The sequence below is a fragment of the Mustela lutreola genome, chromosome 1 (assembly GCF_030435805.1).
Source record: "Mustela lutreola isolate mMusLut2 chromosome 1, mMusLut2.pri, whole genome shotgun sequence".
NCBI classification, from domain to species: Eukaryota; Metazoa; Chordata; class Mammalia; order Carnivora; family Mustelidae; genus Mustela; species Mustela lutreola.
Genome location: NC_081290.1, coordinates 249,307,928 through 249,330,761, shown reverse-complemented (window position 1 = coordinate 249,330,761; position 22,834 = coordinate 249,307,928). Strand labels below are relative to the sequence as shown.

The 22,834-nt window shown below is 49.6% G+C and overlaps 1 protein-coding gene across 8 annotated transcripts in view; it reads right to left on the bottom strand.

Moving 5' to 3' along the window:
- Positions 1-10,028: 10,028 nt before the first annotated feature.
- The window catches only part of NAV2 (neuron navigator 2), a 395,626-nt gene continuing 382,820 nt past the window's right edge, over positions 10,029-22,834 (bottom strand). For all 8 annotated transcript variants that reach the window (XM_059138147.1, XM_059138166.1, XM_059138198.1 and 5 more), the window contains 3 exons: positions 22,272-22,390; positions 16,371-16,574; positions 10,029-13,546 (listed from right to left, as the gene is read on the bottom strand). In XM_059138147.1, the coding sequence (XP_058994130.1) occupies positions 13,421-13,546; positions 16,371-16,574; positions 22,272-22,390 (449 nt within the window). In that variant the 3' untranslated portion in view covers positions 10,029-13,420. The remainder of the gene's footprint in view (positions 13,547-16,370; positions 16,575-22,271; positions 22,391-22,834) is intronic.

The window sequence follows — 22,834 nt, the reverse complement described above, 5'->3', positions numbered from 1 at the left end:
CTCCAAAGCAGCAGGCAGGGAAGTGAAGGTGGGGAGAGGGCATGTAGAAGACTTGAATTCTGTCATTTTTCTAAAACCTGGAGAACCTTTGACAGTGTTAACATTGTCTATTCTAAGGGATAACCATAAAGTTTATCATATCATACTGTTCTCTGAACTGTGTTTTAATATATAACAACATTCCTCAGTGCTGAAAATTTCATAGAAGAGGAGGAAGTGGAATAAAATTATAGGCCAGTGTCTTCGTTTGTTCAGACTGTTGTGACAAAAACACCATCGACTAGGGGGTGTGGGGAGGGGCGGGCTTCCAAACCACGGGAATGTTTTCTCACAGTTCTGGAGGTCCAAGAGGAAGGCACTCATGGTTGTTTCCGACGAAGTCCACTTCCGGGTACAGAAACAGCTGTTTTCTCCATGAAGAAGACAGCTTCCTCACTTGGAGGAAGTAGCAAGGGAGGTTTCCAAGACATCATCAGGGCACTAATCCCATTCAGGAGGGCCTCACCCTCATGACATAATTCCCCACAAAGGCCCCACTTCCAAATAGCATCACACTGGGGGGTAGTTTTCAACATATGAATTCGGTGGGGGCAGGGAAGCTGGACACACAGTCCATAGTCTATGGACATACAGCCTACAGCAGCCAGTTTGGGAGACGAACCATAAGAGACTGTGGAGTCTGAGAAACAAACTGAGAGTTTTGGAGGGGAGGGGGGTGGCAGGTTGGGTGAGCCTGGTGGTGGGTATTAAGGAAGGCACAGATTGCATGGAGCACTGAGTGGGCCGCATGAACAACGAATCTTAGAACACTGAAAAAATAAAATAAAATAAAAATAAAATTAAATTTAAAAATAGAACAGCATAATCCAGCATAGAACAGACTAGAAAATCTCCATGTAAACCCCACGAGTAATGTTTTATGGTTTGTTTGTTTCAAATGCATAACATGTGTGTTGGTGTGTGACAGCCTGTGCTTACGTGGCGTGAGAGTGTGTGCACAGAGCTGCTTCCTAAAACGTATTTCTTAGGATCACAGTCAAAGGAATCTGAAAGCCACGGTGGGCAAGCGAACACAAGTTTTCAAGCTGGTGGGCTATGAAAGGAAGCAGAGCAATGGAAAGTAGCTGGACGTTATGGGTGGTTCAACAGGGGAGGTTTTTGATTTTTTTTTTCCCTTCTGTATCTTAAGTCTGTAGGTTCTGGATCATGTTCGTGGGCTGATGGAAGAGAAGTGAACGGAGAAGCAGAGTTTGGGAAGCAGGTTGGGGTGCTGCTTCCACTTGGGGTGGAAGTGAGCGCACGAGTGGGATATGCTGGGCACTGATTACACACACAGGGGAGTGTGAGTGTATGTGTGTGTGTGTGTGCATGGGGGAAGGCATTCCTGTGCTGAGAGTCTGTGTGATGTGACAAGGCAGCTGAGCAGAGCAGGCTGGCCAACGGACCGCAGGACAAAGCTCTGGCAGCAGGTGCTTCTGGGGTTCAGGAAAGACAAGGGGGTGAAAGTGATCTAGGAGGTGAGACTTCTCCGGAGTGTGGGGTGGACCCAGGGATAGACGCTGAAAGGGGCAAGGAGCAAAAGGGGCACTGGGGAAACGGGATTCCCTGCAGAGGGGACGTGGGGAGAAAGGGGAAGAGTTCTGGGAAAGGGAACAGAGGAGGGACAGGCACAGACCTTTAAATTCTAGTCTGGAGTGGAAAGTGGGATACCAAGTTGACACCTTCTTACTGAAGGTCAAGTTACAGGTAGACAGAGTAATAACGTCTAAAGGCCTCTGTTTACTAGGTACTAGTCTATAAATCATACATTTATTTCCTAACTTATTCATCATAACAACCTTATACGGTAGCTTTTACTTAATGAACTTATTTTACATTTACAGATAGTGAAACTGAGACACAAAGTGTTAAGAAATTTGCTGGAATGGGACGCCTGGGTGGCTTCATCAGGTAAAAGGCTGCCTTCAGCTCAGGTCGTGATCTCAGGGTCCGGGGCTGGAGTCCTGCATTGGGCTCCCTGCTCAGCGGGGAGCCTACTTCTCCCTCGCACTCTGCTGCTCCCTTTGCTTGTGCTCTCTTTCCTCCCTCCCTCTCTCTCTCTCTGTCAAATAAATAAATAAATAATCTTAAAAAAAAAAAGAAAAGAAAAGAAAAGAAACTTGCTGGAGGTCACAAAACTAGCAGGTGGTAAAGCAGAGCTTCAAATCCTGCCCCAGAGGCCATGTCTTAACCATTACTAGTCCATACCAAGCTCCCACGGTAGGCTGCTCTATGGTAGACAGCGCATAGTTATCCCAGATGTGACTAGTCCACAAAAGGGAAAGCATGATTTGGAAAATAACATCTTTGTCTTACAGTGCCTCAAACGTTTGCTGTTTGGTCTGAATTATATACCCACAAGTCATTTTTGAGTATGTGCTGTGTGCTAGGCATGCTACTGAAATTGGTTAAGGCATTGCCCATAAAACCTCTGGTAAACACACTTGTATTGACTGACTGAGAAGAGTAGCAAGACTTCTTTGACCCTGGACTAACTTTTAAGTTAAAATGTATCATCACCGAGACAATACGTTATATGTGAAGACAGATCTTGGTTCACACTTTATCTCTGTCATTTATTGCTGTGTGTACCTTGGCTAAGATGCTCATTTTTTTTTTTTTTTAGACCGTAGTGTTTCCATAATTAAAATGGCAGAACACTGATAGGGGCCCAAGAAAGAAGAGAAAAAAAGATGAGCTTGCTTAATTGGCTTGAAATGACCCTATTTTGATTTACCAAATTGAATAAGATTGAATAAGCATTGAATAAGATCACACATTTCTGCTGAAATAAGAAAAGAAATGAATACAGACCAACAAGTCACCAAGCGACTCACAAAGGATGGAAAGGCCTGTGGTCGAGCGCCACGGTTCTTCACCCGGGGACGACGCCTGGAACTTGAGTTCTCTGGCATGGTGTCCACGCTCTGTAGGTAGATTATTACATACTAATAACTATTTTGTATTTTCTTACTACTTTGCATCATTGACGTCCCTCATATTTTAAGGTTGCTTATCATTGGGAAAAGAAGGAGTTTTCTTCTTAAATTCTTTCCGGTTGTCTGCATGGCCATGGAGCTGTAATGGCCCTACTACCACTTAGAGCTGCCCCAAGGGGCGTCCCTCATTTCTCGGCCCACCACCACTTAAAACTGTTGAACTCCTCTTCTCAGCAACATGCCACCATCGCTCCATGGCCCTGAGGGAGGAGTGAATGTGGACCATCTTTCTGTGACTGCCTTGTCCATAGGTACCACCCCCCACCATGCTTTCTGAAGGGCGGAGTCATGAAAGAAGGGGGCCTCCAGCTGTCCACCAAACGGTACGACACGACGCTCCCCTTGCCCACAGGAGAAGCAGCTGTACTCGTTAGGAGCCCTTTTGGATGCAAATCTCACTCACAGTGGCTGAAAGGGTAGGAACATTTATTATTTCCCTACAAGAAAATCAGACATAGGTGTCCTAGGGTTGAGTCAACATCACCATCAAGGCCCATCTTCTGGGTATCCTCCTACTCAACCTCCTTCAGCATGTTGGCTTCTGAGGTGCTTTTTTCTAAGTTGAAAACTAGTTGACATATCAGTTTTAGGGTACAACATCGTGACCCATCAGTGGTACACATATTGCAATGCTTATCACAGTAAGTGTGGCTACTATCTGTCACCACACAACGTGATGACAATATTAACTATATACCTTAAGCTGTACTTTTTCATCCCCATGACTTATTTATTCTATAACTTATTTCGTAACTGGAAATTTGTACCTTTTAATCCCCTTCCTCTATTTCACCCATCCCCCACCCACCTCCACTTTGACCACCACTCCCCCAGAATTCTGTTTCCATTTTGTTGTAGTGATTTTGTTTTTCAGGTTCCATATATGAGTGAAATCATGAACTCTTTGTCTTTCTCTGACTGACTTATTCCACTTAGCATAAGACGCTTGAGGTCCATCCACGTAGTCATGAATGGCAAGATCTCATTCTTTTTATGGCTCAGAATATTCCATTGTATGTGTGTTTCACATTTTCTTTATCCATTCATCTATTAATGGACACTTCGGTTGCTTCTGTATCTTCGCTATTGTAAACAATGCCACAATAAACGTAGGGGTGCATATGCTTTTCCAAATTAGCGTTTTTGTTTTCTTCTGGAAAATACCCACCTGGGATGGAGTCCCACATCAGACTTCCCGCTCAGCAGGGAGTCTGCTTCTCCCTCTGCCTGCTGCTCCTCCTGCTTCTTGTGCTCTCTCTCGCTCTGACAAATAGATATATAAAATCTTAAAAAAAAAAAAAAAAAAAGGAAAGAAAGAGAGAAGGAAGGAAGAAAAGAAGAAAGAAAATATCCAGAAGGGTAATAACTAGGTTATATGGTACTTCACCTGCTAGTTTTTTCCTCTACTGTTTTCCACAGTGGTTGTACCAATTTAGGTTTCCACCAAGAGTGTACAAGGGTTCCTTTTCCTCCACAATCTCACCAACACTTGTTACTTCTTACCTTTTTGGTACTAGCCATTCTGACTGGTGTGAGTAATGTCTCATTGTGGTTTTAATATGCATTTCTCTGATAATTAGTGATGTCGAGCATCTTTTCATGTATCTGTTGGCCGTCTGAATGGTCTTCTTTTGGAAGAATGCCTTTTCAGGTCCTCTCTCTATTTTTCTAAGCAGATTATTTATGGTTTTTTTGTTGTATAAATTCTTTATATATTTTGGATTCTAACCCCTGTTCAGATATATCGTTTGCAAGTCAAGATCTAGCTGCTAAGCGTGAATTTCATTGTACAATAATATCATTGCTTCCATGCCCTTTCCGTGGAGAAAGGATTTTGCTAAGAAAGGCAAGTCCAGCCAGATGAAGGACTGGCATTGCTTTGGCTTTGCTGCCCCCTCGTGGCCAATTTGAGGTATAATAGACTGCCTATAACCAGCCCGCAATGCGGGAGCTGGGAGAGGTCCTTGGTCCCAAGCACATCCTGATTGACCAGCACTCAGGGGAAGGCACAGTCTGTTTCTACTGCACTCTCTCTGTTAGTGGTGAACATCCACTTTAGGAAACCACTGAGCTAGTCCAATTCTTTCATTAGACTAATGGGAAAACCATTGCCCCGAGAGGGGGATGGATCTCTAAGGCAGACAGCTAGGGGAGGAGCCAGTAACTCAGGTCTCTAGACCCCAACACTCTTTCCACTGTGGCCTGCCCAAAGCAAGCCTGCCAGGCAAGCTAACCTCCAGAGACCACCTGGACTCACCTGCCAACCAGGGAGGGGATCCCTGGTTGGACCCTCATAATGGCGCATTCAATGTTTTAAAAAGCAGCCTGTTCCTTGTTTGTGACCTTAGTTAGTTTCCACTCGTCTGGAGCCCAGGCCCACCCCTCTGCGTCCTCCCCTTTTGGACTAGTTCCATCCTCTGAGGTCCCACTGCTCCAGCCTCCGACCCAGCGGAGATTATGGGGTTAAAGAAGTCGGCGCTGGCAGGACAAGGAAAATCGGGGAAGTGTTTCATGGCATCAGCTCACTCTGCACACTGCCCCTCCCTGAGTCCTGCAAGCCCGGTGTGGTTAGGCCCCCTTCACTCCAGGGGGGTTGAGACCTAGGAACAGCCTTAACCTGTTCACGCTCACATATCAGTTCGTGTCAAGGTGGGAGAAAACCGTGCCCTTGATTAATGGACTGAGAAGCCAACTTCGGGGAACTCAAACCAGGAGCTAGTGGTGGGAGCAGGGGGCCGGGTGGGCAGCCTGGCTACCGTTTGCTTTCTGAAAACCTTATTATGAAGAATAGCATTCACAGAAGGAAATGCACAAAAAGCAAAGACAGCTCCATGATCTATGTCAGCTAAGTCAGGAGATAGGAGGATGACAGCATCCCAAGGCCCTTTCCCCTTCCTGACCACCACCCTTGCTCTCTTTACAGTTCCTCATCGATGCAGGCATGCAGCCCCGAATGGTAGTGTGCACTTTGTAGAAATGGAATCTTATTTCAGCATCCTTTTGGGTCTGGCTGCATTCAACTCAATATCTACTCATTCAACTCAATATCTACTCACAAATATGTTCCCTACAGTAGGACACTGACCTACCACAATTTTGTTCGTCCTTTTGTCAGTGGATGTGTGGGTTGTTTCCAGGTTTTGTTAGAATGAACACTAGAACTGCTGTGAACAATTTGTACTTATTTCTTGGCATATGTATGTATTTGTGTGTGTGTGTGTGTGTGTGTATGTGTGTGTATTTCTCTTGGGTGTATGAGTATAGTGATGGAGCTGTCTCTACCAATTTGGGCTGACCAAATTGAGCTGTCATAACTAAGTCCCACAGATTGGGTGGCTTAAAACAACAGAGAGGTATTCTCTGACAGTTTTAGAAGCTAGAAGCCTAAAAGACCTGCTAAGGAGTCAGCAGGTCTATGCTCCCTTTGAGACTCAAGGGAGGATCTTGCCTCTTCCCAGCTTCTGGGGGAAGCAAGGAACACCTGTGATTCATGCTTGTTAGAGCTTCCAGCTCAGCCACTATGATCTCCGCCTCTGTTTTCACACGTTCTTCCCTCGTATCTACACACCGTCTTCTTATAAGGACTAGCCGTATTGCACGAAGGGCTCACCCTACTCCAGGATGACCTCATCTGGATTAAGATGCCATTTCTACACAGGGTCATATGTGGAGGTTCAGGGGGTGAGGACTTCCACATGTCCTTCTAGGGGGACACCACTCAATCCATAATAACAACTAAGAATAGAATTGCTGAGCGGTCCTATCAGATCCTGAGAAAGGGTGTGAGTGTAGATAGCTAATTGGTGCTGTGGGGTCAGGAAGCAGGACTGAGGGTGGCACTGGGACCAGGGTGAGCCAAGTGAGGGGCCGGGAGAACATGATGTGAGGCGGACTCACTCTCAAGGGTGTGCCCTCGCTGCTCGTCCTCGCGCAGCTCTGAGAGAAGGAGTAGATGAAGGTCACCAGGAAGGGAGAAAGCCAGTGAAGAGCTCCTTGATTGGCACTATGGGCCACTAGACCCAGTCTCACCGGGAGCCTCTAGAGAGCCCTGGAGACTGCCTCCCACTCATCCCGTGGAGGCTGGGAATGCCGGGCATCCTTCCACTGACTGCTTATTTGCCGTGGGTCATCCCTCAGGCCATTGAATCCCCTGCGCGCTGCTGTGAACCTTCCGTGGCACTGGAGAACAGTCTCGGGCAGGGAAGCAGGGACACATGGGGGCTTGCACTGGAATACTGTCAGCATGCCAGGTGTTTGCCACAGCTTGTGCCTTGCAGTGCTCAGACCGGTCATTTGGTGCATCGAGTCTATTCTGTTACTGAAAGTCCAAGGCAGCTGCTGGTCAAATTTCCAAAGAAAAGACTCTGAATGGGAGGGTTACTGGAACAAGCTAGCCTCCTTGCTATAGTTGGCCCCAGGGCCATCACCGATCCTCAGCATCCTTTCCTCAGTCCTGCATTCTGTGATACCCTCAGCCAGCACTTTGTTCCTGGAGGCTCTGAGCAACTGTCTACCTTGGCCTTGTCGGGCTGTGGTGGCAGCAAAGGCCCATTCACAGTTATCACCAGGCCCCTGGAAATGACCGGGAGATATCTCGAGAGTTCCCCAAGTCCAGACACTCTTGCTCCTGCTCTCATGGAACAGGCTAGCTCCCCATCATAATCAGGGTCAGCGACCCTGCCAGCGTCTGAAGTCCCAAGTGATCTCACTGCAGATGTAGTTTTAAAGGCAGTGGTAAAAGTGCTAGAAGAAGAGAAGTACCCCTCCTCCTGCCTTCTTGCCCATACGCACAGGGACAGGCACTTCTAATTTTGCAGAACCTAAAGTTGTAGGGCAGGAATCAAGAAATTCCCCAGGTGGGTTGCTGGAGGGAGCCATTCCTACTTCTCCTCCTCAGTTCCCAGACTTACACACTCTAGTTGTTGGGCACCCAGCAACAAATAGTGGCCAGTGGTTGAACATGAACCATTTCCTGGAAAGCAGTGCTCCAACACAGAACGGCTTTCTCAAGCTGGTGCCTTGAGTCTTTAAGAGGACAGGTCAGCCTCCACTTGACCAGTAGGAACGAGTGGATCCCGTTGTCACGTGTCCTCGGTCAAGTTCCCTTCTCCAGGAAATAGGTCCTTTGGTCTGAGATGCTACAGTTCTCTGCAGTAAAGCAAGCATGTGCTGGGTTTATTTGGGGAATGTCTAGTCTATCTTGAACTGTTGTCGGTTCCTGTTCTTTGTCTTAATGACGATGGCAGTTACGTCTCAGCATCTGCTAGAGAAATCTCAGTTTCCTTCCCCATTGGCTATGTTTCACCATTTGCATTTCTAAATACATTCAAAATCATCTTGTCAATGCCATAAACTGTGTTGGACTTTCAAGTGGGATTGCGTCAAATCTATAGTCCGTTTTGGAAAAACTGACACCTTCACAACACTGATTCTTCTAATTCACAAACACAATATTTATCTCCACATGTGTTTGGGTCTTCCTCAATCTCTCTCCACAATGTTTTACACGTTTCCATGTGGGAGGCTTGCCCATCTTGTATTTCATTTATTCCTAGGTATTAGATATTTTTGATGCTTTTAAACTGGTACCTTTGAAATTCTTAAACTTGGGCTGCATAAAGATGTTGACTATTTTTTATTTTTTTCAAGTAGCTTCTACCTCCTCTGTGGGACTTGAACTCACAACCTGGAGATCAAGAGTTGCATGCTCTACCGACTGAGCCAGCCAGACGCCCCTGTTCAGTTAATTCTCATGTATTGATTTTGTATCCAGCTGATGTATTCAACTCACTATTTATAATAATGTCTGCGAATTCTTTCAGATTATCTTAAGTACATAATGTTATCTGTGAATAAAAAGGGTAATTTTCCAACCTAAGGAGACTGTAGCAGAAAGGGCGTGGGTTTTAGAAGTGGATACTGTGGTTTGAAGTCCTCATGCCCTTCACCTATGCTGATCCTATATCCTCGAGAACATGAGAACAAGACTGTGTAGCAATGGGTAGAACAGATACTCAACATGGGAAATCTTAGGAATTCAGGGTATCTAGTTGCCGAACCATGGCACCAGCTCCCCTTCGTTCCTTCTGACCGGCAGGAAAAACCGCCTCTATAGAACATCTGGATTCTCTCTCCCTCGGGCTGGGCCATTGTGGTGCCTGATAGACGCTGAGCCGCTCACATCACTGGCCGCGGAGTCAGCCGTGGAAGGTCTATTTCACAGAGAACCCACAGGCCTCGCTTCAAGCCTTTAAAGTTTTTGTTGTTGCTGTTCAAAGTGAAGGCTGAGAGGTGATCTCATCTGCCACGGCCTGTGCTCTGCGATGGCTGCCAGCTGCTCAGTGGAACCGGGCCCCTAAGGTCAGAAGCAGCCCAGCAAGGCAGGCTTTGGATTTGGAAGACGGGGCTGGAACTCCCAACTCCCAGCCTTCTTAGCTGACGGGATCCTTGGCAAGTGGTTTTCTCTGCTCCTGTTTCCTTCACTTGTAAAATGGAAGTAGGAATATTTATCTCCTCAGGGTCTTTTTGTGGATTATACTGGAGTGTTTGGGAAAGCAATTTGGCTATTAATAGGTATTCAATACATTAAAAAACAAAACAAAACAAAAACTTTGCCTGTGCCAAGAAGTCCGTTGGCGGTCTTCCCGGACACCGATGGGGCTTGCTGCTGCCAGCGCGGCGGAGGACACACATCACCAAATCAAGACCCTCGGGCCACACCCTGGACCTTTCCACCAGAATCTGCATTCCCACAGGATCGCCAAGGACTCATCAAGTTTCAGAGGAGTCCCAAGGTTTGTGTTTCCAATAAGCCCCACACAAGGAGCAGAAAGTTAGAGGAGAAACTGTCGACGACTTTGCGACGAAGGTAGGTCTGCTAGAGTTACGGGCTCTCCCTGCTGTCTATCCTTCTCCAGAATGGCTGCTGTTGCCATGCAGTCGAACTCCGACGAGGACTTGCTCGAGCACAGAAAAGCCAAACCACTAATCTGAATAAATAAGCATCAATTTTATTGAATCATGAATAATTTAAGACTGGTACAATCATCGGCTTTATTCTCTATGACGTGGGGGCGTGATCTCCAGTAGATCATTGGCAAATCCAAAAACCTCATGACAAATGAAAATTAAATAGGGAGAGGCCGGGAGGGAAAGAGGAAGGAAACATACCGTACACAAAATACTCAATTCCTAGTTTTCTCTTTAAAAATGGCTAGAAAAAATTCATCAAAATGCAGCACTTTAATCGATTATTTACAATTTCTATGTTACAATGAAAAAATGTACATCTTATAGGACATATTTCATCAACTGCTCCACTGGAAACAACTAGATTAAAACAGCAAACCTTCCATTTAATATCCACGAAGTTGGATTCTTTTCCTTTTGAAGTAGATTCGCCACGATCAAATTTGAGTCCACAGAATTTCGAAGTTGAAGCATCGACAGTGAAATAAAAAATGTCCCCAAGACACAACAAAGGTCTAGGCAAGTCTCATTCCTTGTCCTACCCCTCCCCCACCCCCAAACTTAAATTAAAAGATATTCCCATCTCATTTATGGCCTGTAGAATTCTTGGCAGTTTGGGAAGAAGACTTTTGGCTTCCATTGGTAACTCAACATAAATGTTGCATAGAATTTCATACATTTCAAAATTAGCCTAACTGTAGAAAAAGGCAAACTGGAAGCATTTCGGACAGAGCCCTAAATGAGTACAAAGTCACTTTGTCAAAGGTGAGTGACACTAAAGTAAAACATGACCAAAATTAGAAATGTGCATATCAGACAACCCTGCTTCCCGAAACTTTAGGAAGGACACGGAGTTGTGAATCCCACAAGGGCTACCCTACTTGAAATCACCGGTCCTTAGCCAGGTAGCACCAGGGACAGAGGTCTCGGTTCTGAACCTGGACCCAGCGGGAAGGGAAGTCTGGAGTAGAGGGGAGAAGACAGAGAAGGTGAGAAAAAAGGAGGAAGGTTTCAAACAATATGAGCAGGTGTCTACTCACAAGGTGACTGGGAAAACTGCCCCCAAGGAGAAGTCCATTTTATCTCCTCCCAAATTCACAGTATGAGCGTGTAAGGTCATCGTTGGGAAACAGATTGAGAAGGACCACTCTTCAGGTTTACCAGAAGGCTTAGGGTGTGGCCCGTGGTCACAGGCTAAATTCATGGTTTGAAGTTTTTATGGGGGAGAAAAAAAAAAAAAAAAAAAAAAAAAAGAACGCCAGAACAGAACAAGACACACTCACACACCCGGATGGCTAACGAAGGTTGCGCACAAGAGAGTCTGAGTTTACGCAGATGAGAGCAAGGACAGCACGGAGAGCTTTTCCATTCACTAGCTAAGGGGACACATTCTCCTTTTCCTCTAAGGAGGAAGAAAGTGGTATCATCCAATGTCATGCGAGCAGTTTCAGGTCAAGTTCTTGTGGTAAGAAAATGAGAAGAAAATGTACAGAGACAGACCTTCAGAAATAGAAAGTGTGAAAGGTGGAATAAAAACCCTGATCGTTAACGGAGACACCCCCACCGGGGCCTGATAGAGATTCTCTTCATAAAGCATAAACTAACAATGTACAGATATACCACTCTCTGTAAAGGAAATACCAATATGTTGAAGACACATCCTAGTAGGGTGTGTATCGGCAATGTCATGAGGACTTGGAACTTTTGCCTTTTCCTGCATCAGACAGATCACTGTCCAGGCAGAGTGTTAGTTGGAGACTGATAAGAATCTTAAAAAAAAAAAAAAAAAGCATCTTTTTTTTTTTCTTCCTTTTTTCTTTTACCCATGGTCACGCATCCACACAGATGAGTCTTCTGGATGAGAAAAGTCACAGCAACTTGAGTCCTCCTAATGAGTGGATGACTTTTTAGCCCTGTTTGCTCTGATGGGGAAAACAAGAAAAAGAATAATGGACCCCAGGCAGGCACAACACTCGTAAATGAACACGGTTAGTACAAAACCAGTAAGGCATCGCTTTGGGAAGGTCAGCACCGAAGAGGTCAGGCAAGACTCGTCTGGACGGAGGCCGGGGCTTCTGGAAGGGAGCGGCCGCCGGCCCCTTGTGGAGTTGCGTCATGTTGGTTCTGAGGAAAGTGCAAGTCTTGTGCGAGGTGACCTCAGCACCCCACCTGAGGTTGGGGCTGGCACGCCTGAGGTGTCGATGTGCGTTCTGAAGCCTCGAGGACAAGAAGAAAAGGCAAGGTCCCGGCTCACCGGCGCGTGGAGGATGGGGTCCTGGTCCTCCTAGAAAGGACACGCCCACCCCCGGCCCCAGCAGGGCCGGGCGAGGTGTAAACCCGTGGGGATGGACAACCAAACAACCAGAACTCAGCAGGACCAAACCGAAACTCAACTCCTGCGGTTCTTTCTTTCACCAAAGGACTGATTCTGACCAAAGGTTGGGGGGGGGGCGGGGAGGAAAATCTTCAAAATCAAAGAGTTAGAAGAGGGCGGGGAAACTCAAACCTCATTTGCAAGGGGGTAACCAGTTCAAAACAGACCCATTCTCACCGGCCACAGTGTTTGCAGAAAGAAAAACCTGATTCACGGAGACAGGAGGAGGAGGGCGCAGACACGCGCGCGCTGTCCGCGCCGTGGTCCCATCCGCTCCTGCACGTTCCACTCACGCTCGGACCGACCGGAGGCTGCCGGGTCTGGGAGGTGTGGCTGAATGGGAACAGGCAAAAATACCCCTCGGGGAAGGAGAGCACCATTTAAAAAGCCAAACAAAACAGCAAGCGGGCTTCGCGTTTGCCTAAGGTGTCCCCTCGCCGTGCTCTGCGCTCTGCTGAGTGGGACCGGGCCGCGCCCGTGCTCTTAGCACCAGCTCTCTCCGTGGCCCGCCGCGGGGAAGGCGGGGAGGCAGAGGCGGGCGCCCACGGCAAGACCCAGCCAGGGGGTCGGTGTGGAGGGGCAGCTGTGTTGCCCGCATTTCCAGCTTGGCTCCAGTCTCTCTGCTCTGGGCAGCTCGCAGCACGATGCTGTTGGGTTTCAGAGCTTCCAAGTGGGTTCTTGGTTTGTGTGTGTGTGTGTGTGTGTGTTTCTTTATAAACCTTTCCATTTCAACGGTGATGATCCTTTCCCGAGAAGTAACTTCAGTGTCTTAGGGAGGTCACGGCAACAAGGCAAACGATAATGAAAATAAACGATGAGATAGTGCAGGTGTCACTGTGGAAGGCAGCGGTGCCAAGGCGGCTGGCCCGGGAGGCCCGCACCCAAGTCGAGGCTGGAGGACGAGGGGTCTGGGTATCCCTGCGGCTCTCACGCTGCGGCCGGGGGGCTGGCTCAGGAGGGCATCTTCAGGGGGTGCAGGGGACGCGCATGGAGCGGGGCACGGAGGGGAGAGGCAGGCAGGCTCCATGGCTGGCCCCTGTCACAGAGTAGACTCTAGGGACGAGTCGAGGATGTCATCCTGATGGCTGTTGCTGTTCGAGTCGCTGTCGTAGCTCTGGGGGCTGGAGTAGTTGGCCGCCTCCTGCAGCCTCATCAGCATGTTCATCTGGGGAGAGAGGGAGAACATGAGCGGCTTTCGGCCTGGCAGTTATCCTTCTCCGGACTTTTCCAGGCTCCTGCTCTGTCCTCCAGACTCACCCTGGGCTGCAGCCCACAGCAGAGGCCGTGGATGAAAAAACAAAACTGTGAACTTCAGGCCAGGCTTCCAGGTTTCCAATCCTGCCTCTAGCACTTAGGAGCCACATAACCTTGAGTAAGTTACTTCACCTTATTGTGTCTCGGCTTCTTCATTGGCCCCATGAGAACAATCGTACCTGTCCTACCACGTTATGGGTGTGGACTGAGTGAATACAGGCAGAGCACAGAAAACAAAAGAGGAAGTCTTCTACGAATCCAGTATTTATCTTGTATTTCCAAGTGACACACCTTACTCAAGCACAGCCCTCGGGCAGCGTGGAGATGCCCGTCCAGCCGCCTGGGCACCACTGATAAGTGAGGCACACAGCTCCCCCTTTGGACAGCAACAAGCCCATGCAGATGTCTGGCTCTAGCCAGAGGGCAGCCTGGAGCTGGCAACGCTCCCGCTCATGCTGAGGCCACCATCAGCCACAAGCAGAGCCACAAAGCGCAGAGGTGCCTGGATGCTGAGGCAGGAAACTCCAGGCAAGCTGCCTACCATATCTGTGCCCCCAAGTCCTCCTCTGCAGAGCGGAGAGAACAAGAGCACCTGTGTCTCACAGGGTCGAAGGACAGGAGGAGCCTCAGACCCGCCAAACAGGGGTTGGTGCGTAGGAAGTTCTCAATAAAGGACATCTGCCATCATCACCATCATTTGTTTAAAAAGTTTAAAGAATGTTCTGAGACCTTCCCTGCCTACAGTCTGTTGGTTATTTGTTTGCCAGTGAAAGGGGAAGTAGGAATGAATTTTATTTACAACTGTAAATTGTGTCTTTTTGATTCTATGTAGCAAGTTAGTTAGAAAGAAGGGTGTCTCTGAGCTAGGGCCAAGATGCGAAGCAGCTGGGCATGAAATCCAGCTGCTTCCCAGTCAGCTGCCTCTCAGGATGCCTCATGGTCTCCTGCCAGGGTGCAGAACCACCATCAGCGGGGCCTATTGGTGTAGCCACGACTGGGTAAAAGGTGGAGCCAAAGCTCAACAGGCAATCCTGGGCAGCGATTATTCACTCATCAAACAGCCCCAGTGTATTTACAGGGTATATTCTCGAACAAAAAACGAGTCAGTCCTCTTCTCCCAGAGGTCTCAGTCTCATGAGGGAGAGAGAGACCGGTCAGCAAGAGACAGCGGGCCCTGGGCAGGGAGAAATACCAAGTATCTATTTGTTATGTGAGGGTGACTGCCCAACACAGCTCACTTCTGGGGACCTGGGGTTGGAGGGAGAGTTCTGTGTAATGGTTCCAAGAGCTCCAGGCTTTACCTAAATGCCCTTATGTTTAGTCAGGGACACAAATACTCCTGCGTAAGAGAAGAGGTTCTGGGGACGAGGGAGCCATGTTTTCCTCTAGAGATCTCCTAAATTCTATTTTTTATGTAAGGAAAGAGCTCATGAGCTTGCAGCTACAAAAACATCTCCATGACTCTGGCTGTGGCCATAATTCATGTTGGATGTGGCTGTTCCTTTCTTCTGCAAACACTCCCACTTAAAATATAGTTCCTGCTGAAGAAAAGCTCCCAGGACCACAGCTCCTTCCTGCCAGTCAGAAGGATGTTAGACAACTCACAGCAGCAGTGATGATGATGATGATGGTGATGATATTTATCAAGCAAATCAATTAGTCATCAGGGAAAGAACAACAAGTCAGCTGTCTTTTAATCCTGCTGCATCCCTTATGAACGTGTTCTTTCATTAAGTAATGCAAGGGGGGCCTGGGTGGCTCAGTGGGTTAAGCCTCTGCCTTTGGCTCAGGTCATGATTCTCAGTGCCCTGGGATCAAGCCCCGCATCGGGCTCTCTGCTCAGCAGGGAGCCTGCTTCCCCCTCTCTCTCTGCCTGCCTCTCTGCTACTTGTGATCTCTGTCAAATAAAATAAATAAAATCTAAAAAAAAAAAAAAAGAACTTAAAACAAAGTAACGCACATCCTATTTTCTGCTGTGTTGTTCCTCTTGCCTTAGCTGCCAAGGGAGCTCAAGGGTAAACTGAAGGCATGATAATGGTCACCTAAGTGTGGGAGGCTCTGGGATATGTGCTTCCACCTTCTTTAATAGAGTTTTCGATTTATTAGGTCTAATTTCACAGTTTCACGTAGGCAGAGAACACTGTAATTATAGTGTTAGTATCCCTGTCCAGGCTCTTCTCAAAGGGCCTTTATTTGTTCTTGTAATGATGGGGGTAAGTAAAAAGCTCAGGCAATGTTACCCAGACTTAGCTCAGGTCGCTGGCCCTGGGACCTGTATTCAGGCTGCCCTGTCCCTGGGAGCCCCTCGTGGCCTCAGACCTCTCTGTGCCAATGCTCCTGATCTGTTGGCTCGACCTTCTGCTCCTTAGCAACAGAGAGCTGCCTCTGCTTGGTCACTAGTGGGAGAGATGAATGGGGCAGGACAGCACGTGATAAAGGTGGCACTCTAGTCAGAGGGCAAAGAGTGGGATAGGGGAGTTGAGGCTGGAAAAAAATCACATTCGTAACCTTTTACCTTACACCGGAACAAATGTCAGAGGGTTCAAGGCTGTAGTGAGAAACTGACATCATGAGAGAGCATGTTAGCAAAAGTGTGACTAACCTTGGGGTCCGTCCAGCCTTCCAAAGTGAGACCCTGGCTCGGTCCCGTCTCTGTTCCCAGCATGCCTTGCGTCACAACCAATACACAGTAAGTGCTCAGTAAAAGCTGAGCCGCTCCGGGAGCTAAGACTCACCAGTGGGTCTCCTTCGGCGTCGCTGGGGGGCAACTGCTTGCTCGCAGACCCTTCCCGAGGCATGGAGTAGCCGTCGAAGCCAACATCCTCAGGCCGGAGCTGCAGCAGGGGAGGCCACTCGTGCTGCTGTGGGCTGGCTGCCCAGGGGTAGGTGTCCATCACCCACTTGGCGGGGTCCTCCCAAGGGGCCCGCCTTCCATAGAGCTGGAAACAGGCAAAGAAGGAATAGTCTGGGAGTGGCCCGAGACCTCTTCTGCAGCCCTGGTTTTGCAGCCTTTGGAAACCTCCTTAAGCCCAGCATGATACCTTTCCCAATGGAGCAACTCCACTTCCAGAACTCTAAGGAAGGAAGCCACCCGAGGTACACACAGCTTGATGTGCTAAGACTGAAGGCAATGTGATATAGGGGTCAAAGGTGCTGGCTTTGGAGTCAGGCTGACCTGGGTCCACATCTTAGCTCTGCTACCGCCTCGCCATGTCCCCCTAAACTCCATGCTTTGTGATTCAATCTGAAAAGCAGCCCCAACTGCGTGATTTGAAGCATTTGTAAATCCTCCTCCTATGACCCATTTCAAACTACCAATATGGAATCATGGAATTTGGAGTTGGAAGGAGGTGCTGAGCATCAGCTCACACAAGCTGGCTCTAGTGTCCCATTGGAGGCGCCCTACTCCCTGAGGATGACCTCCCACAGAGATCAAGGGCCGGGCATCAACACCACAGTGGTGGTCACCAATAGCCCTGGTTGGATAAAACCCCATTTCCTGAAGCAGCTCGGACTCTCAGAGCCCCTCCTGGCAGCGCCGGTCATTTTCAAGCCAGCACTCTGTTAATAGAGGTTAGGCACTGGTATCAGAGTTTTAAGTCTCTCTCTCAACTATTATCCTTCAAAATCATAACAACTGACAGAAAACAACATTTTCACTTAACTTAAGACCTTTTCTTAAGCCTTAACTACTAAATGATAAAATTACTGCCGTGACTTTTACTGGCAATGTCAGGAAATCTATACTGTCTTTCAAGGACAGAAACCCAGGACGCCGCCCCTCCCTGAGCGGGGCTGCCACCAGGCCTCGTCTTCATCTTCTCTCTAATGTCAGCACAGGCGGCCGCATCTCACAGCTGATGGCGTGTCAGCAACGCTTTACAAATACTGAACCGCCGTGGGACTCCAAGGGGAAGTACGAGTGCCCGAGTGTCCCAGTTGAGGGGACAGACCCAGGGAGGAAAGGCAGTAGAATGGGAATCCAAGTCTGCCGGCCTCCCCACACCCCCGAGTCTGAGACGTGGTAGGTGTGCTCGCCCAGCACGGTGCTGGCTGAGGCTCTGGGAGGCTCCCCCCAGCCCACAGCAGCACAGACCAAAGACTCCTGAACCACCTTGTCTGCCCGGTGGCTCCCTCTGCCCTCCCATGACTTCTACAGGTGAGAGGGGCAGTGAGAGGACCTGCTCACAGAGCAGAGCTGAGCTCTGACTGCCCAGAAGATCACATCTATCCGGGTCCTAGGCTGCCCCAGCTGGAAGGAACTGGGGTCCTCTGGCCTCATTTACCAGATGGGGTTGTCAGGGCCTAAACAGAAGCGCCAACCATGAAAGGTTATGGAGAGGAGTCACATTCAAACCCAGGACCTCAGCTTCCTTGTCTGGGCCTTTCTTACCCTCTCCACCTCTCCTGACGGAGTCTGCCTGGTATCATCAAGGCCACATGACTCAGCCAAAACCAGGCCGGGGAGAGGCACACCACTGTCCACCAGACAAGGATGTGCCAACTTGGCTGAGTCATGGCTGCGAACAGCATCTCTGACCTTTATGTCTGATTTGTCGGGGAAGCCACCCACTCTGCCTGCACAGCACATGGGCTTACCCATCCCCCCAACTGGTGACGGACTCCACTCACGCTCAGGACACGCACACCCTCCTATGACCTCACTGCTTTCTCAGACACCTGCACCCCTCCCGTCTAGCACCCTGACCCTGTCTGTCGCTAAATCTTCCCTCACCTGGGGCAGTGGGGAGTCTCAGGATTCAGCCTGGCGTTCTAGAGGCTGTTCATAGTCTGCACACGAAGGGACGATGGGAAGGTGTGGGCGTGTGCCCGTGCGTGCATGCCAGGAAGGGAGGGAACACACACACGTTTGGGGGATATTCAGAACTGAAGAAGGCTACTCCTCATCAGAAACATGCCTACAATTTTAGAAGCTTCTCCCACCAGAGGGAGGTTTGGGCCGCCTTTCCCAAGCCAGACCTCACGCGTGAGCTTCTACGTGGCCCCACTTCTGGAGTCAGTCTGGAGGAGGAGAGGCTCACAGCCGCAGAGAAAGAGGCTGGGATGTGGAGCTCGTCCAGCCCTTAGACATAATATGGCCCAGTGGTTTTCAAATACTTGCTCTTCCCCTGACCTTACCAATGAGTAGCCTGGAGAATCTTCTGGGCTTCACAGAAGCCAGCCAGAGAAAATACTCCTCTAGTCTAAGCTTCTCAGATCACAGAGAACCTGAGACCTACAGACAGGAGACTCGCCCAGGTTCTCAGCGCCGGCTGGGTCATCCGATAAAGACCCCAACGCTCTCCCCTGCCCCACAAGGGAATACGAGTCCTTTGAGTTGCTCTAAAGACCTCAGACACTTCAGCAAATGTTTACAATGACAGCTCCAAAGGGGAACAGAACTGGGAACTGAGTCATCAGACAAATGTACACTAGGCCCATGTGAACATCATCTGCAAGGACAGAAAATATTTTTACAAGCTTCCACACTCGCCACTAGACATGTTCAAGACCCGGTGATGAATGGCTGGGCTGGGACCGTGGCAGGCAGAGGAATGATCATAAAAGCTCCTGGCCCCACGGCAGCAGGGCCCTGAGGCAGCTCCGGGAAGTGGCTGAGACAGCTGGATGGAGAGACAGACAGATGGGACATTCACCTGCCCCTAGGCAGGGAGGCACCTGGCGTGCCCAATGGCTCAGGAGCTGTGGGCTGAGACAATGGCAATGAACTCCTGAGCCTCTGTGAGCCTCTGACTCCACACCAGAGGCCCTGTTTGCCTGCTCTGAACCACGGTACCCCCATGGCCACATGCTCATCTCGTCTGGTCACGTGAGGAGTAACCCCACACAGTGCCCAGCACACAGTCAGCGTGGATTCCGGTAACTCGGGGCGGGGTGAAGGGTGGGGGTCAAATATTTTTTTTTAAAAGAGAGGCAACCTTTGGTTACATGAAATCTTATGGAGAAAACTGCCCTATGAAATACAGCACTTTGTTCCCTGAGCCACCAGAAGCTTCTGGTAGTTGGGGGGTCCTCAGGACAGCTTGAAAATCCCAGAAGGAAGGGAGGAGTTGGCCAGACGGTTCCAACACTGGCTCATCATACTCCTCCCACTGAGTGGACTTGGCGAATAGTCAAAAACTCTCGTGAGCCTGTCTCCTCACTTACAATGTCATCTTCGAGCTGTTAGAACTATAAAAGAGATCATGCACATCAGGCCCCAAGCAGCACCCAGCAAGTAGCAAGCCCTCAGTCAACGTCAGCACCCAGCAAGTAGCAAGCCCTCAGTCAACGTCAGTAGACCTTCCTTCAAAACCAGAGGCCTGAAGAGCACACCAGGTTTCCTCTTGAATCAGCAGATTCTGGTGGTTTTCCTGGACTCCCCAGGATGATGAGGTCACAGGTCTGGGGCAAGGTGGCTCACTTCCAAGCAGCTTGGTAAAATGCTAACTGTGGCACACTCTTCAAAGATGGTCTTTCAAATGACCTCACAGCATAGGGAAGTCATGATTTCCTTGCTTCACACTAAACTGGTAAGTCCCATGAGATGGTGGCATGTCTCTGTTCCCTGCCCCCGATGGAATGGTCTATAGCCATCCCCAAATCCTTTCAACCTGTTGCCTTCTCACTCCTGGTGGGAAGGAGACACAGTGCTCCTTCACCATGAACCCCAGGAAGGGCAGTTTACACTGTGCCCAGAAGGCCTTTGAAATTCAGGTCTAAAGGAGCAGGGTCCTGGCACGTCCACCCTGGGTGAGGACCAACAAGGAGCCACCTGATGGGTAGTTCAAGGCTGGAGCACTCCTTGTGTCTCCCCACTCCTGGTTTGGGGCTCACTGCGCAAATGAGGCCGGCCTTTAACAACAAAGCCCAGGGGTTCTTCCAAGAACGCTCTGAAGTCACTCCCTATCTGTCATCACAAGATAAATTTGGAGCAAAGAAGAAGCAAATGAACAAGCGAAATGCGAGGCAGAAATAAGAGGAAATGGTGCATTTCCTCCACCTCTAATTCCTCTACTTGTTTTGAGCAGCATGGGGGTCTCCCAGAGGGGCCGGGCATAGCGCAGCCCCGGGAAGCCACGGAGGGTGAACAGAGGAGAGGGGCTTCCGAAATGCAACAGACTTCAGGAGTCCAGCATGTAAGACAAGCTTCTGCTGGCCCAAGAAAATAGAATGACTGCATAGACGCTTGGCTTTGTGGCACTAACAGATCATCTGATTAAAGACTAAATTAGGGTCCGGTGACCCAGGCCAGTGAATTTATCTACCCAGGGAGATTCTTACTGCCAAGATCTAAAATCCTCACACCTTTGTTTATGAAAGTCATGAGACACAGGAGAAATGCTGCCATCAGGGAATGGTCTTCACACACGACCAATGAATAATTTGGGGCTGACCAAGGGACCGCCTAACTTCGTGCGGGTCTGCCTTCAGAGTGCTTTTCCGTTTCCGCAGATCCCTGCATTTGCAGGACCTGCGCTCGTTCCATGGAACAGCAGTCACAAGAAGCACAGTCCTTTCCCAGTTCCCGCCGTCCCACACGCCCCCGGAAACCATGGGCACCTCTGCATGGCATGAAGCTGTCCCATATTCCCTGGACTCAGCCACACGTACAGCAGTGACACACACAGACTGCAGCCACGAACGGGCTATACCCCACATATGCACGTGGGGGTGCCCCCTCCTATGCCCTCCACAGGCACACAGCAGCCTCCTGGGTCTCCAGGTGCCCAGTGTGGAGGAAACCAAGGAGCCCTTGGGAACTTGATGGGTTCCCGGATTCTTCCACTGTGCCTGATGCCTGCTCATTACTCAGCGTGGGGGCTGCAAGCCTAGGACCTTCTCCAGGGGCCTCCAGGCTCAGCAGTGACCCTGGGGCAGGCTCCAATCTGATGCTAAGCCTGCAGCATTCAAAGCTGGGCTGCATGAGAAGCGAGCGGTGCTGCCTTCCAGCTGCTGCTCTGTAAGGACTTGCAACCTCATGGGCTCCAGGGTCCTCCCTGGCAGGGGGGAAGGGGGTGGGGGGGGCAAGGTGTCCCAGTGGCAGGTAGTGAGTACTTTGGGGCCGAGGCCTCAGAACCTGGATTTCAAGCTAGAGGCCTGAACTCAAATCTCAGATTCTTCAAGCGTCCCTTTTATGACCTTGGGCAAGTCACTTATTCTCTTTGAGCCTTAATTTTCCTCTCCTGAAAAATGGAGAAAAGAACTAAAAAAAAAAAAAATCTCTGCTCAAGTCTCGGGACTAAGGCAGGGCTTGAGTCAAATAGCAGAGGAAAGACTGCTTCCCAAACTGTACACTTCCCTCTCTTGTGCGCTCGCTACGCTGGGCCCTTTCTGGCCGCAACTGCATTTAAGCCTTGTGGTGACTCCTCGTGGTGGAGGACTGTCACTCTCCCCTTCTGTCTGCGACGGCACTAGGGCACAGAGAGGCTGCCAGCTTGCCTGGCGTCCCACACTAACAGTGGAAGAGTCAGGATATGTCCTACACTGGGCCAGACGGAGGGCCTCCCCCGTGAGGGATGGTCACGCCACGTCTGTCGGATGTCTAACGGAGGAGATACAGACAACTCCTCTAGTCACCAGAACAGTCCCCCACCCCCAATTTTGAAGAGGCCCATGGCAAGTGTGCTCCTCACCTGGAGTCCTTCTCGGACGGCTTCCAGGAGATAGGGGATAATCGAGTAGTTCCACAAGTCGGTGAACCACACTCTGGAGCCATCCACGTCGATGGGGCAGGATAGGAAGAGCCGCGGGCCTGGGGACCACAGGGAAAAAACAGTCAGAGCTGAAACAGGGGGTGGGGAAGGGGTTAAGAGAAGCCATGGTCTTAACAGACCCCACAGGAGGGACCCTGTGATTTTCTGAATGGCAGTGTAAGCACCGCCTCCCCGGGATCTCTCTCCCTACGAGAAAATCATCCGAGAGAGAGAGGAGAGGCTTTAAGGGGAGAGATGTTCACTGCAATGTGACAAACGCTGAACCCTACCTGCTGGAACCAGAGGTGCGCCCAGCGTCAGAGAAGAGAATAGGTTACATTAACGACGGTATGGCCACAGCTGATTACTCTGCAGCCCCGGGGAAGGACTGTGAAAATGGAGCCTCAACACAGACGCTCCGGGGACAACGGGAAATAAAAAAGAAAAGAGCATCCTGTGTGCACGCTGTGTTTGCACCCACACAAAGCCTACATGCCCGGACA